We start from the raw sequence: 14,453 nt of genomic DNA, 5'->3' as shown, positions 1-14,453 counted from the left end.
AAGTACGTTTTACCACATAAACATATTTTCCATCCTGATCGATCGATAAGGAAAGCAATATTGTAATTTTACCTGCTGTCATGTCGGCATGTTAGATCCGGTTTCAGTCATTCTGAAGGCTGAGTCCTGTCACTGACTGGTTGTTTCAGAAGCGCTGTGTTGCGTCTGCTGCTCTGCAGCGTCTTGTACCATGTGGACAAGTACTTGGTATTGCCGCCAGGAGAATTAGTGCATATTTATTAATACTGTCGCTTGCTTTGGATTCTTGGACTTGGCTTGGGTGACTTGTAAGTTTCTAATCTGTTGGAGAGCAGCTAATTTCTGACATGTTAGTTCTGCTTCATTGATGTTTTAATGGCTGGTTGATTGGCTGAGTAAATGTCATGGTTTTTCAGAGTCATGTGATGTGTACCGATGGTGCACTGAGGCAGCATCCTGCCAAGACATAAAGAGATACAATCGTTGTCACATACTCCTTTGTTTTTCCAATTAGTCCACTGTAACTATCCAGGATATATCACTTCCACTTGACAAAAGGTTACTGTCGTTGTTAAAATATGACATTTATGTGAATTAGCTGGAGTTACAATTTAATTACTGAAAGGTAGGAATACTGAAACTAAACAGTGAACAGAGAGAAAACAGTGAATATTTCAGTGTTAATGGATCAGATTTGGGCAGCGAAATGAAAATGGAGCTACAGAATGATTTTTTCTATAAAGAAGAAGCCTCCCTTTGTTTCGTGTGTGAGCATGAGACTGAGTCTGGAAATCGGGGTTTTATATCAAAGTTAGGATCCCTGCTGTCAGTCCCTGAAACATAACATTTGCAGACAGAACCACATAATCCTCATTCTGACATTTCACTAGTCGTATTTAATCTCGTTAAACAGAACAGAAGAGAGCTGCATCATATCTCGTGTGTAGCTAGTGGCGTGTTTTGAGTTTGTTAGCATCTCTCTGGCTGAACCTTGGATCCTTTGCCTGCGAACTCAACGCGATTGATCAAATCTCTGTCAGTCGTCATTTCACCTCTAAATGCCAATGCTGGACTTTTGACAACATGTTGATTTGTTGATGTTGACTCAGTGGGGTGTAACCTCTTCAGAAAGTAATACCTAAAGGAGCCAGTTTTGTAATGTCAGGGTTTGGCAGAGGGGAGTCGGGATTGGCAGGACTGTTGTCAGAGGAGAGGGGGAGGTATTGACTGAACCTGTGGAGCGCTTTCAGATACCCCTAGGGTATGGCAATGCTGTAGAGGCTCAGTCCTCCTTCTCTGGAGGGCTGCATGTCTAAACTGGTCTGACGAGCACTGAAATGTTCCTCTCTGTTTCCCAGCAGCTCTACTCATCCAGTTACTCAGCAAGTACTGAACATGAATAACACAATCACCATGATGAAGACCAGTCAACAGCCTGGTTTCTGTAAATGTTCCTAATGTGCAAGTGGATTATCTTACTGATTGTTAAGGGCTTCAGTTTATTTTACTTGTTAAAGATACTTATTGTGCATGTTGGTGAAAGAAAACACATTTTGCAACAGTAAAAATGTAGAGGTCTTAAGGATTTACCAGCCTCTGGTGCCATTGTTGCCGATTACAATAAAATAAATCATCGATAGCTTCATTTATGTTTTACGTTAAACATGCATGCAGACCGAGTATTATGTCCACCACATGTGTATTTCAATACGTTTTCAGAGAGCTTGCAGTTGCACGGTATTGTTCACATGCAACCTACGAAAGGAAACAAAGATAAAACGGAAAGCTACGATGTATCTAATGGCTGTATTTTAATGAGAATGTGCTTCATCTCGTTTATTTATGTCCTTTTGACGTCTGAACTTAGGCGTAAACTCTAAACTCTGCACTGCCCTGTAGTGGCTCTATTGACCAACAATTATGCCAATATGAATAATGCATGATTGTATAGGCAGTGATGTTTGACGAAGATTGAAACAAATATTATGATTAACGTACATGAAGGTTGCACAAATGAGGCCCTTTACTAGCATATAGAAAATGTCTTATTAGCTTGATTGCTTAAAAGTCAAATCAGTGGTTCAAGTTGGTCCAGTCTGTGCCATTATGTAAAACCTTTAGGTTTTATATTCTAGCCTGGTTAGACACAAACTAAAGCTATGAATATTAGATTGCCTTTCCTCTAGATGGTTGTTATCGCCATGTTCAACCAAGTTTCTACTGTCTAACAACGCATATCCACCAAATGTTTTTAAATGCACAGATATGTCAGCACTAGGGGGTGGGAAAATCAAATCGAAAAATCAAAAATCTGGATTTTTTTGCTTCACAATATTAAAATAAACTTTTTTTTTTTTTTTTTTTTTAAATCGATTTTTTTTCCAAAGAAATATATATACATTTTAAAAATTTTTTTGGTCATTTTTATTGTTTTTATTGATCTTTAAACTTGTGTTCTTGGGCATTATAGCAGCAGAATGATGGTCTGGCTACTGTGATGTTTTTCCCAATTGAAATGAAGAAAAATGACGAGCAAAAAAATAAGTTTTATACATTTTTTTTTTTTTTTTTTTTTTTTTGCTTTTAATCTACAAAAATTAGCAATATCGAAGAATTGTGAGAATCACAATTTAAATCGAATTGGCACCCAACAAAATTGGAATTGAATCGAATCAAGTTGGGACAAAAGCATATCACAGCCCTAGTCAGCTCTAATTGTTGTGTATCTCTTTGTAGTGTTGTAGTGCACTTCACAGGGTACAGGGGTTTTACTGTTTTAGTATGAAATATTGAACTTTTGTATTTTTCTGCATGGTTTTGTGTTTAATTCATGTTTGTGTCTTGTTAGTCCAGGGACTACAGATGGAAATTAGTTCTGAGAGCTATAATCTGGTACTAGGCACCTTTTCTTTGTGATTAATGCGGATATACATTGTCCCTGTCACATAAACTAAATAACAATATTTAAAAAAAAAAAAAAAAAAAACCTCCTCGCAGACCTTTCTAACACACACCAACAAAAATAACCGCTTCAAGTTTCCATTCCTAGTTATGTTAGAATCATAAGTACAAGACTGGATGAATACTCTGTATCCGAACATGTGAAAAACTCAAATCATGACCAAAAACAAACCCTAGATTTCAGCCATCTGCATACGGAGGATTTCACCCAGAGCAAGTCATCAATATGGATGAGAAACTGAGGAAATAATCTGGTTGTGAAAATAAACCAGCCTTGACCGTAAAGTCCTCCATTTCAATTTTCATCCAAATTATGGACTGATTGTAAAGAGAAGCCTCTGGATTTAAATAAAACACAGACTTAACCACGACAGGAGCAAACTCTGTGGATTCTGAATGAGCATGAATCAGTTCTGACATAAAATGAGTCTCTGTCACTTCCTTTCACATGACCCTGAAAGTTGCGTTAGCTTTCGCAGACTTGGCTGCCTCTCTCCAACCTTAACAAGAAAAGCCGAATATTGAATTTTAGATTTTAGCAAAACACCAAACATTAACCGCTTCATCCAAAGAAAACTGAACTATTGACAGCTGAATTAAGTTGTGGGAATTTCCTGACAATATTTTGCACGATGACTGACATCGAGGGCTGTAGTTTCAGCGGTTAAATCACCTCTCTGGCTGTTCTTGAGCCTCCTCATGATGATTAAATCCTGAGAACAGTAAGATAATGTTTCTCTGCATAGCTGGGTTTAGCCTCTGGCCACACACTAATGGAACAGACAGTTTACTTCTAATCTCGTCTGTAGCTGTGGGCAGCGGTGTGTATAGACCTTATCTCCTCAATAAAATGGGCAACAGTGTTTCCCATAATAGATCAAACACTCCCTACCACCACTGTCAAAACCTAATGGACACACACTCTGGCATTTACACATGTAAGTGCATGGTCTGCAAAAGACAGCTCTTTCATTCTCATATACAAAGACACTCTTCAATAACAATAGGTCAAGCACATCCGCTGAAACGGGGAGTGTGTTTTTCCAGACGCGGCAGAAAGAAACGAAGCTGATTTTCTCTCCTTTGTTATTTCGGAGAAAACCCTGATCCACTCATGCATGTCTGAAGCTCCCCATCGCTTCTGTCATCACACTCCTCCTCACAATATACACACTGTCTCTGCTCAGACTTCCACGGTCAGCAGTTTTTTTGTTTGGAATGCGTCCCGGTTGTTCGCTAATGATCGAGGATGACCTGCCGTACTTCTTATTATTTTATCACAATGATGAAAGACAATGAAAGGTTTGTGGATGAGACAGTTACAGTGATCGAGGTTTTTTAGGTCCACCTCAGCTGTAGTGTTGGAGCACTTTTACCTACAAGGTGCCATACAAGGTGTTGGAAACATTCCTTGGAGATTTTGCTCCATGTTGACATGAAATCATCACAGGGTTAAAGCAGATTTGTCAGCTGTTCATCCATAAGGAGAATCTCCCCTTCCACTGCATCCCTTGGACTGAATTCTGGAGATTGCCAAATTCTGACCCCATGATCTAAATGTTGGAGCAATATTACTCGGGTGGTGATCAAGACTTTGCATTTTAAGCTTAAGGCCCCCTTTCTGCCTCATGCTGATGCTCAATTTATCTTCAGCAAGTCGTCTTGACCATGTCTACAAGCCTAAATGTTCCAAGTTGCTTTTATATGATTGGCTGGTTACATATTTTAACAACCAGTTGGAAAGGTGTACCTAATAAAGTGAATGTATAGTAGGTGTTGAATTTCACTTTATTTCTCTTTAAAATATCCTGAAGGTGTCCTCATAGATTCAATGAAAGCAACAAGTGTGACAGCAGGTCACAGGTTTCTCCTTTTCCTTCTTCAGAAATGCTTGTGTGATTTTGCGCTTTAGATCATTGTCATGCAGTAATATTATGTCTCGTCAATGACCTCCAGACTGGAACCAGACTGTCAGCCGACCTATTTGTGACACCACATGCATTCATGAGACATCTATACATGCTTTTTTTCCCTTCTTACATCTGTCCTGATGTTACCCCGTATCATCACACTGCCACCTCCGAGCTTCACTGTTACGTCTTTGTTCTTGTGGATGTCCATGTTGAACCCAATCCGAGCCTAATAAATGTATCTTGGTCATCATCTGACCAAAGAATTTGCTCCAAAACACATCATGGTGTCTGAAATTATTTTTCAGGAAAGTTTATGTCCTTTGTGTGCCAAAGGGCAAGCAAGGGGTTTTTCCTGATTGTCATGCACATAGATCAATGGTACATGGTGTCTTTCACACTGTTGTGCTGTCAGACTTCCCCTCTTACAAAATTGTAAAAGTTAACAATTTCTGCTGATCTGGTTAGTTGCTCTGTTCTCTGTTTACCCTCATTAATACTTCACCCGTATTGTTTTCAACCTGAGAAAATGGAAGGATTCACAGTCATTTTATGTTCAGTTTTTCACTTGTACTGTATTTTATTTGATATTCTTTGGTTTTATCTCCAAGTTTTGTCTTTATACACTTCTTTTCAATGTAGCTTTTTATTATAAAATAATAGCTTTCATGTAATAAAAAAAAGACTGTACCTGAAATATGTTATAATTGTAGTGATACAACCAGATTATTTGACACATAAGTAGACCGGAAAAAAAAAAAACCCTAACATTAGATTAACCCTACTTAACATTCTGTTCTACCAGTGTTATATTATCCTAACCAAGTTGATGTTTAGTGTCTTAATTTAATCATGATGATTAGTTTTACTCTGGTTTTTCTGGTCAACAAAATCAAGTATTTATTAAATCTACAGTAAATTTAGTTGACCATAATATGTATTATGTGAGTGTAGTGCATAATTTTTTATGCTTGTCTTGAATTTGTTTCATTATTCACACTTAAGTAAATTGATAAACTCTTATCTTTTTAAGGACTGAACTCAGTGCTTTCAGTTCCTTTTCACTGATTCCTAATTGTGTTATTTATTGATTTTCCTTCTCTTATATTAACTTTGAAATGACAGCGATGGCCTCTTAAAGCACATGTACCTTGTGATATAACATTAGCACTAGCATGCTGTGCTTAGCATGGCTATTAGGATGGCTAGTCTCAAATGTCACTTCAAGTTTATGAAGTTTTCAACTATCATAGTTGCTCCACACAGTTCATCAAGCTTGTTATTCTTCAGATCTCAGCTGTTTTCTTTCTTTAAGTTTACAACCTTGCAATATCACATGCAGATAAAGATTTAACTTTAAGTTATATCATAATGCTAGCGTTAGCATGCTAAAGTTAGCATAGATTTCATGATGATTAGCCTTTAAATATTGTTCAAAAGTTTTCACCTCATACTCACCACGCAGTTTAAAAAGTTTGTTTTACTTTTTACCCATATTTTAGCTCTTCTTCTTTTTTTGTTATGTTAGCTTCACAAGAGTATATTAAAGCTACAGTCTTCAAATGTTTGTGCCTCCCTCCTTTCCACACGCAGTAATTATATCTTACATCGCTTCCTAACATGTCAAATTTTTCCACACAATTAAGTTGGGTCTAATTGGATTTCAGCTGTCTGGAGTATTTTTTCACCTTTTTATTTGATGATGAAAGCAGCATTACATTTGATCAGTTTTTTTTTTAAAATACCAATACTCTGCTGATTGAGGAAATGCTACACTCAATTAAATGTTGAAAAGAAATTCCTGCACAAGAGGCCATAAAAGAAAAGTTTGTTTTCATAATTTACATTGTTTGACTTTGTTAATTTATTTTCACAAGTGTACATTTTTTTTCTCAGTAAAGGAGAAGAAATACTTAAGTAAAAAAAATCTCCCGCAGAAACATTTTAACTAAATGCCAGTTTTTAGTCCTCCACTTATTTTTTTTTTTGTCTCAACTCGGAATGATTTTGACCAGTGTTTTGACATACTGAGACTCCATCTGGCCCAAACTTGTTACTGGGTAAATGCTATGACTAAAAAAAGTGACATATGGCTCAAATTAAACTCATTGTGGTTCATTCATGAACTGAATTGTGAAGCCATTAAAGCCATGAGTCATCTTTTCAGGTGGGGGCTGAAATATAGCCTTTTCTTTCAAAAAGAGCCCTTCTTTCCAGTAAGTGCCCTGTCGTACCCCCTTGGTTTTAACAAATATACAAATGCGGATATCAATCATGACCCATGTCGCTGCAGAAAATAATGAGACGGGATGAAGTAGAACAAGAAAGTGTGTTAAAAGAAAGAAAGATGCAAGGTGGAAACCAACAACAAAGAACACAAAAGAGGTAGAAATTCATTATTTTTCCTAACAGTGCCCAGTGGAAAGAAATTAATGTAAATAAAAGGAGTTGAAGGACTGCAGCAGTGTAATCTCCTTCCTCCCATCAGCGCTTGTTACAGTCATCAGCAAAGCTTTCAGACCGTGAAAAACCTTCCTGAAGGATAAACACTTTTTATCGCACGCACACAAATATATATGGATGTAGCCCCAAAGCCAGGCAGCGGTGTGCTCATTTCAGTCCTTAACTATTTCTTATTGCCTAAATTTACCAAAAAAAAAAAAAAGATTTCACATGAAAATTTGCTTCTTTTCAGGCGGTGATGCATCTAGGGAAAGAATCTTAAAAACGTCCTGTTTGCCAAGAGAGAAGTTATTGAAATGGTCTTTGGTTAGAAGCCTTGATTTATCTGAACTTTAACTGTGTGCATGGCTTTGGGTTCACTCCAGAAGAAGCTTTCACTGAGACCCATCCTGGGTTGTTACCTGATAAGTTGGGTTTCAGGCGTCTGCTCGAGTGCGCCAAAATGTTTCGGCTATGTTTGGGCTCGGGTTGTTTCAGTACCAGTGTTTCACTCAAAGCGCCAACACAGCTGTCTGTTCTGTCTTTGGCCTTTCTTGTCTCACAAGTTTCTCTAAAAACAAAACAAGAAACTGCATGAAAATGAGAAACACATGCAAGAAGAAACTGACAGCAAAGTGAGATAATTTTCTGGATGTACTTTGAGTAATGACACGCCCGAGGATGAGCATCCCAAATGGCAGAAAAACACAAAATTATGATCTTCCTACCACCTGATATGAGCCATTTGAGATGATTAAAGAGAAAGGTTTATATCCTAAAGGATGTCTGCACATTTTTGGACAGAAGTTGTTTCCATAGTATATTCTGAGTTTGACATTGTGAAGTTGGTTTTGTTTGACTTCTGCTTCTCATGAGGAGCAGCTGCAAGTGCAGGAGTTTTATTCTTATTTGTGATTTATACCTTTGAAACAAATCACTCTAACTTACTTCCTGCGATGCAGACTGCACATTATTTGTGTAATTATGTGCCCAATCTTACTTTTTCCACTTTTGCCTTACAGGTGCGTAGCCAAGGAGTGACAGAGGAGTTAAAGTGCCTGAGTTTACTGAATGCTCTGGATAAGGACCAGGACATCCCAGACCAGCTGGCTCAGCTCTTTGGAGAGCCCTGCATCAAACTGGCTGAAGGCATTAAAGCCTACATCTCAAAGGTAAAAGGGGAGGAAAACACACACACAAAATTACATAAATAATGTTTTCTACAACTTCTGCTGCTGCATGGAACGGATCCACTCTTCTAAATGTCATGAAAGCCTTTACTTTGCCTGGGCTAAAATCTGGGAAAGTGCCTTGAAATGGAGTTTTTAATCCTTGATCAGGAATTCTGGTCCTGGTTTGTTAACAGAACCTAAAACCAGAACCAGTGACGTATGGGGTTGTTTTAGACGTGTATAAAGCACGTCATGCCTTTTTTTTTTTTTTTTTCTTCTCGAGATTTTGTTGACATCACATAAATTTTTTTTAACAGGTGGAAAACAAAAGTGTTGTGTTAAAGATCAGATTTTTTGGCATTTCAAATCATGTCATCGTACTTTTTTAATTAAACTGAGAATTTAAATGGTTGTAAAATCATTGCATGCTGCTTTTATACATTTTTGGCACAGTTTCTTAAAAAACAATGTATGTTCATAGATTTTAAATTATAACCTCACAGTCAGGCTTTTTTTTTCTTATTGAGAGCCTGCGTTTAGGACCACATCGAGGCTGGTTTGGTTTCAGCATGAAGGAATTTGGTGAACACACACAGACATCTGCAGGGACTAATGCAGAACTAGACCTCTGGGTTCAAGTTATTGCTCGTAATGGAGAAACCATCAGCTATGAAGGATTATCACTCATAAAATAAATATCTATATTGGCTCCATGTGTCGAATTAAAAGTCAGATGGCTAGTTTGAGAAGAGAGGGTCCAAAGATTTAGTCATCAAGTGGCACCAGGTCTTGACAAAAATGTTTAATGGCGTGACCCAGAGCCAGGCTCCCTGCAGTAAATGGATAAAATAACTCAATCACTACTTTCAAATATCTGATGTCTGTTCTAAAAGAGATGATGTAGATTAACCCAATATGATGGGAGTTTTTGGCAATGGTTGAATGTGAACTCACTGGCAACTACAATTGCTCTGTATTTAAGATAGCAAATCCACTGTCTCTAATCGTGGAAGGACACTGCTGTTTTAAGTCTTACTTCATGGCCAAGTTTATCTCTTCAGTGCATCCTAAAAGCAGTAAAATGTAGATATCAAGATGGTAAGAATAAATCATACTTACCATTGTACATTTCTTGCCTGCAGAGTTATTGGGGATTGAATTGGACCGTGTGCTCCTTAGAGGTTTTCTACATACGTCTTACTGAGATGAGACTTCATGGCTTACTTTTTAAGTACCCAGCTGTACCTTTAGGGGTTCCTAGAATTGTTCCTGAGGTGGTACCTTCATAAGTAGTGCTATCAGATCCTCAGAAGTGAGCAGCTACTTGTACTTTCGCAGTTTGTGCCTTATCAAGACTAGTATTGTTAATTTGGGGTATAAAATAGGTACCCTATAGGTATAATACTGGCCTTTATGAGGTAAAAACTGCAGGACTATAAATAAGTACCCATTGTTAAGGCTACAACAGCAGGACCTTGGAGGGGTACCATCCCAGTGACAGTTCTATGTACCCCTGAAGGTATAACTATGATCTTCATTTTCTCAGAGTGTAGACTAACCGTTGGTTGCAGGGATTGTATATTTTGTGACCTGGGAATTCCTCTGGATCCCTTCGGACAGGAGCAGGCAACTCCCTGCTCTAATACACCTAATTCAAATCAAATTATGCATGTTGAAACTGGGAAATTATCTAAAACTTGCAGGATTATCGCTGTCGGGGACCACAATTGCCTCCCATTGCCCTGGTAGAGTTTAAAGTGGGAAAAGGGTAGCCAGGTCTTTAACCTGTTGCCTTTGCAGTCAAACTTTAGGCAACAGACATGGATGGATGGATGGATAATACTTTATAGGGCTGTTTACCTTTGGAGCTGTTCTTCTTTTTATTGGTGTATAAACACCTCTCTTGTCTATGGTTTATATTTATATGTTATCAGTTGTTTTTAACGAAAGGGCTTCATAGAGTTTTATACATCCGGGTTTTAGACACATGTCAGAACAAAGGCAGTTTTGTACCCACACACACACTTCTAGCTGCATGTGTTTGCATGCAATGTGTGGATTAAACCTGCTTGATCTTCACCAAATACCTGTACAACTTAAGATTTACTGTAAATGCTCCACACTTCAGTCAACCTCTTATGCAACACTAAATCACAAAAGACTTGGCACAAACTCCCGTCACGGTTCTGTGCAAGTCCCGTCCTCATCGAACATTATTACTTCCGTTTACTGGGTTACCATTAAGCTCTACGCCACCACTGCATGCATGTTGTTTTCCGAATGAGCTAAATGATTGAAGGATCAGATAAAGTGATATTTTTGTTTTGCTTCCTGCTTTCAGCCCTCATGTAACACGTCATAAGGATCGGTTTTTCAGCAGCTGACTGTGATAAATATGTTAAATGTTTAATCCATTGTGTTGCACAAGCAGCAATCAATCTGTAAAACTGAATCCAAATGTTTTTATTAAGACGAGAGACTCAGAATAGCATTACTAGGACCCCACAATACTGAATCAACTAGTTCAGTTTGACTTTTTTTAAGTAATCTACAAAGCCAGTGACCCCCAATAAGCAGCTAAAAACAAACTACATGCTCCTGGGGGGACAAAAAATTTAAGCTGCTCTGGTTGAAAGTCCCCAATGAATGTAAAGTTGTGTAAAACAATTTAGCCTCAGGTACCCTCCTCCATCTGTTGCAGTTGAGTTTGGCTTGATAAGCACCTGGTTTTACTTCGCAACTTCTGACGAGATGTGTTCAGACAGGTGGCGATTTTACAGCCTTTGTTTTTCACACAGACAGGAATTCACATCTTTTTCTCTCAAACAAAGAGCTTTTTCCCGTGAAAAGTTGCCGTTTTCCAATGCTCATGCATACATGATGTGGGACTTTAAAAGTCTGAAGTTGGCAGTCACATGGCTCATGAACAGTTCATACACAGATACCAACATACACAGATAAAAACAAATAAGTCACTGTAAACAGGCTGCAATTGATACAGATTAATCAGACTCGCCTTGGTGCACACGCTGAATCAGCATTAAAATACCAGCGACTAAAAAAAAAGCTGCCTCAAGAGTCCTTTAGTTGCTTTCTCAGGCACCCACCCACTCAAACACACACACACACACACACACACACACACACAGTCTCAATCTAGAGATATAAGTCATCCACATGCAGACATAGCCATAAGGACTTTTTCCACTCAGGCTCAGTGTCTGGACACTCACAGCCATATTTCTTCAGCACACTCATTTCCTTCTTCCTTTCACACACGTGCACGCGTGCACAGGCACGACAGCTACTCTCTTTACATTTTGTCTTAAACCTTTTTAAAGTTGAAGTGCCTTACGTGATTGTGGTCGAACTGTTCCAGTATGACCATTTTTGAGCACTTACCTGAACTTTCTGGACAAAAACTCTTTAATATGGTTCTGCATCACTTTGTCAGATCTGGTCTTTGCAGAGATAATCTTCACATAGTCAGTCAGTCAATTTCTGAACCGCTTAGACCAATTAAGGGAAGCTGGAGTCTATCCCAGTAATCATTGGGCGCACCCTGGACAGGTCACCAGTCCATCACTGGTCCAACACACAGAGACAAACAAACATTTACACTCACTCCTAGGGACACTTTATAGTAACTTAACATGCAAGTCTTTGGATGGTAAGAGGAAGCCGGCGTACACAGAGAGAATCCAAACAAAACATGCAAACTCCACACAGAAAGGCAGAAAGGCCACCATTCGAACCTTCCCGCAGCCGAGGCACGAAGCAACGACTGTCTTACTGTGAGAACCACAGTGCTAACCACTAAGCCACATGTACCCTTAATCTTCACATATTTGACTTGAATTTAACAAAGGTTCAGAGTAGCGTTTCTGAACATGGGCAGTACTAACCCTAGGATGCGTATAAAGAAGGTTAGAGGCTACTGCTTCCTTATTCCCTAGAGATACTCATATCAATCCAGATCTTTGTTTGAGTTTCAGAGCCTGAATCCTTTTTCATTTATGCTATGTGCATTTGAATTTATTATTCACCTGTTATGCAAGTACTTTTACGTACATATCTTAATAAATCTACAATGTCCCCTTTACTGTGACCCTAATAGTATTTAATTAGACCTTTTGCTTGCAGAGATACACCCATCGGCCAATGGCAACATGCAAGAGTTTTGGCACCAGTGTTTGTTGTTAGTGATCATGTAAAAACTGAGTAATTGTAATTTTATTTATAACACACTTTAAAAACAACAGCATTGAACAAAGTGCCACATTGTGGGGGTTAAAACTGAAAACAGAATAAATAGCATAAAAGTGGACAATTAAAATGTAAAATACAACTAAAAGTAAAACAATTACAATCAACTAAAAGACAATCAAAATAAAATCAGATGAAAATGTCAACTTATCATTGCATATAAAAAGTCGCCGTAGATGTAAAAACAGTTTTAAACAGGCCTGTCTAATATATAAAGGCAGCTCATTCCATAGTTTAGGTGCTGCCACCGTAAAAGGCCCGGTCCCCTCTGAGCTTCCGTTGCGAGTAAATGTCAACCGAGTGCCTGATCAAAAATGTAAAATCTTTAGTTCTCATTTTAAACAAGACCTATTTTCAGTTTGTAATAGTAAAAAATAAATCAATTAAATGAGAAACAGGTCTTCCAAGGAAAATCCCAGTAATAGACCTGCTGATGCCTTCTGCAGTCAGTTCAGGCAGAAACAGCTTAGACTCTTAAAATGGTTTCGATATCTGCTTTTGATTTGCTTTAAGAAGATGATATGAACAGATGAATGGAAACAGTGCAGATAAAAACAAAAACTCCTAGTGATGAACAAAATGCTTGCCTGAGGTGTTTTCTGTCTGACTGGAGGCTTACGACAGAGGTGTGGAAACACTTTTCTTGAGGTTAATTTCTGGTGAAACCAACTAGCTTTTCTACTGACTTACAATCACAGTGACTTTGCTAATATCATCAACACTACCGAGCTAGTTTAGACACTTTAAACAGAATTTATAGTTACTTATTTATTTCTCCTTCCTCTCTTTTTCAGCTGGTTGCTTCAGATTTGCTTTGCTTGAGAGCAGAAACCCAATTAAAGGGTGTTTTGCATGCTCTGATCTTGTTAAGTTTATGTATGATTGATGGTTCAGGACTTTCACATCATCCATGTTTAGGTTGTGTATGTCGAGGATGAACTCTTTCTGTCTTTACCTTTGTTACAAATTGTGTTTCTTCTTCTGCTTTTTGGATATTCACTATTTAAATTTGTTTAGTGCTGAGAATGAATACTTGGGAACAAGCCGCTGCTTTTACTACTAAACCTCAGACCTCAGGTGTAGTGATGCAAGACTCTTTAAGTTCCCAGACTTGTGCATGGTGGCCCTTTGCCAGGTTTCACTTAATAATTGTAAAAGACAAAAATGGAATACAAAGATTGCTAAAACCAATGGTTGAAAATGGTTTTAACTGTTTACTTTTCATAGATTATTGCTTGCTTACATCATGGTAATGGAAATCTTCACCAAATGTCCAAACCTTTGCTCACCTCCTCACATTTTCTCCCAATCTTCTCCTTCATCGTTTTTCCTTTTTTGTTTTTCTTACTCCTCCTTGACCTCTTGCCCCCTTGCCTCTGTGCTCTACTTGTATGATACAATCGGAGTGCGCTGCTCCATGTGGTCTTCAATGGACGGTAACAGGAATGTTTAGTTTTCTTCCAGAACAAACGGAGAACACAGAGAATGCAGGCATTTGCTGTTGAGAAACATCCAAACACATGTCCCTCCAATTACTCTCCTGTAAACATTCACATATTCCGATGCAGACACATGAATTAGCTAATCCAAATCCCCAAAGTTTCCCTTTCAGCCGTTTGGAATTTATTTTCTGTCATGTAAGAACAAAAGCAAATAAAAAAAAAACCTTTTGGGGTTTAAACCTTTCGTTGTGTAAAAACATCTGGGGTTTGTGATATCTACG

General features: G+C 38.2%; 1 protein-coding gene across 1 annotated transcript in view; it reads left to right on the top strand.

Moving 5' to 3' along the window:
* Positions 1-14,453, top strand: part of tnfsf10l (TNF superfamily member 10, like) — a 103,339-nt gene that overhangs the window by 42,577 nt on the left and 46,309 nt on the right. Inside the window, exon 2 of the mRNA XM_079257350.1 lies at positions 8,315-8,464. Within this exon, the coding sequence (XP_079113476.1) occupies positions 8,315-8,464 (150 nt within the window). The remainder of the gene's footprint in view (positions 1-8,314; positions 8,465-14,453) is intronic.

The sequence above is a fragment of the Telmatherina bonti genome, assembly GCF_933228915.1.
Source record: "Telmatherina bonti genome assembly, chromosome: 18".
NCBI lineage: Eukaryota > Metazoa > Chordata > Actinopteri > Atheriniformes > Telmatherinidae > Telmatherina > Telmatherina bonti.
Note: the sequence above shows the minus strand (reverse complement) of the source record. Positions and strands in the feature narration are given on the sequence as shown.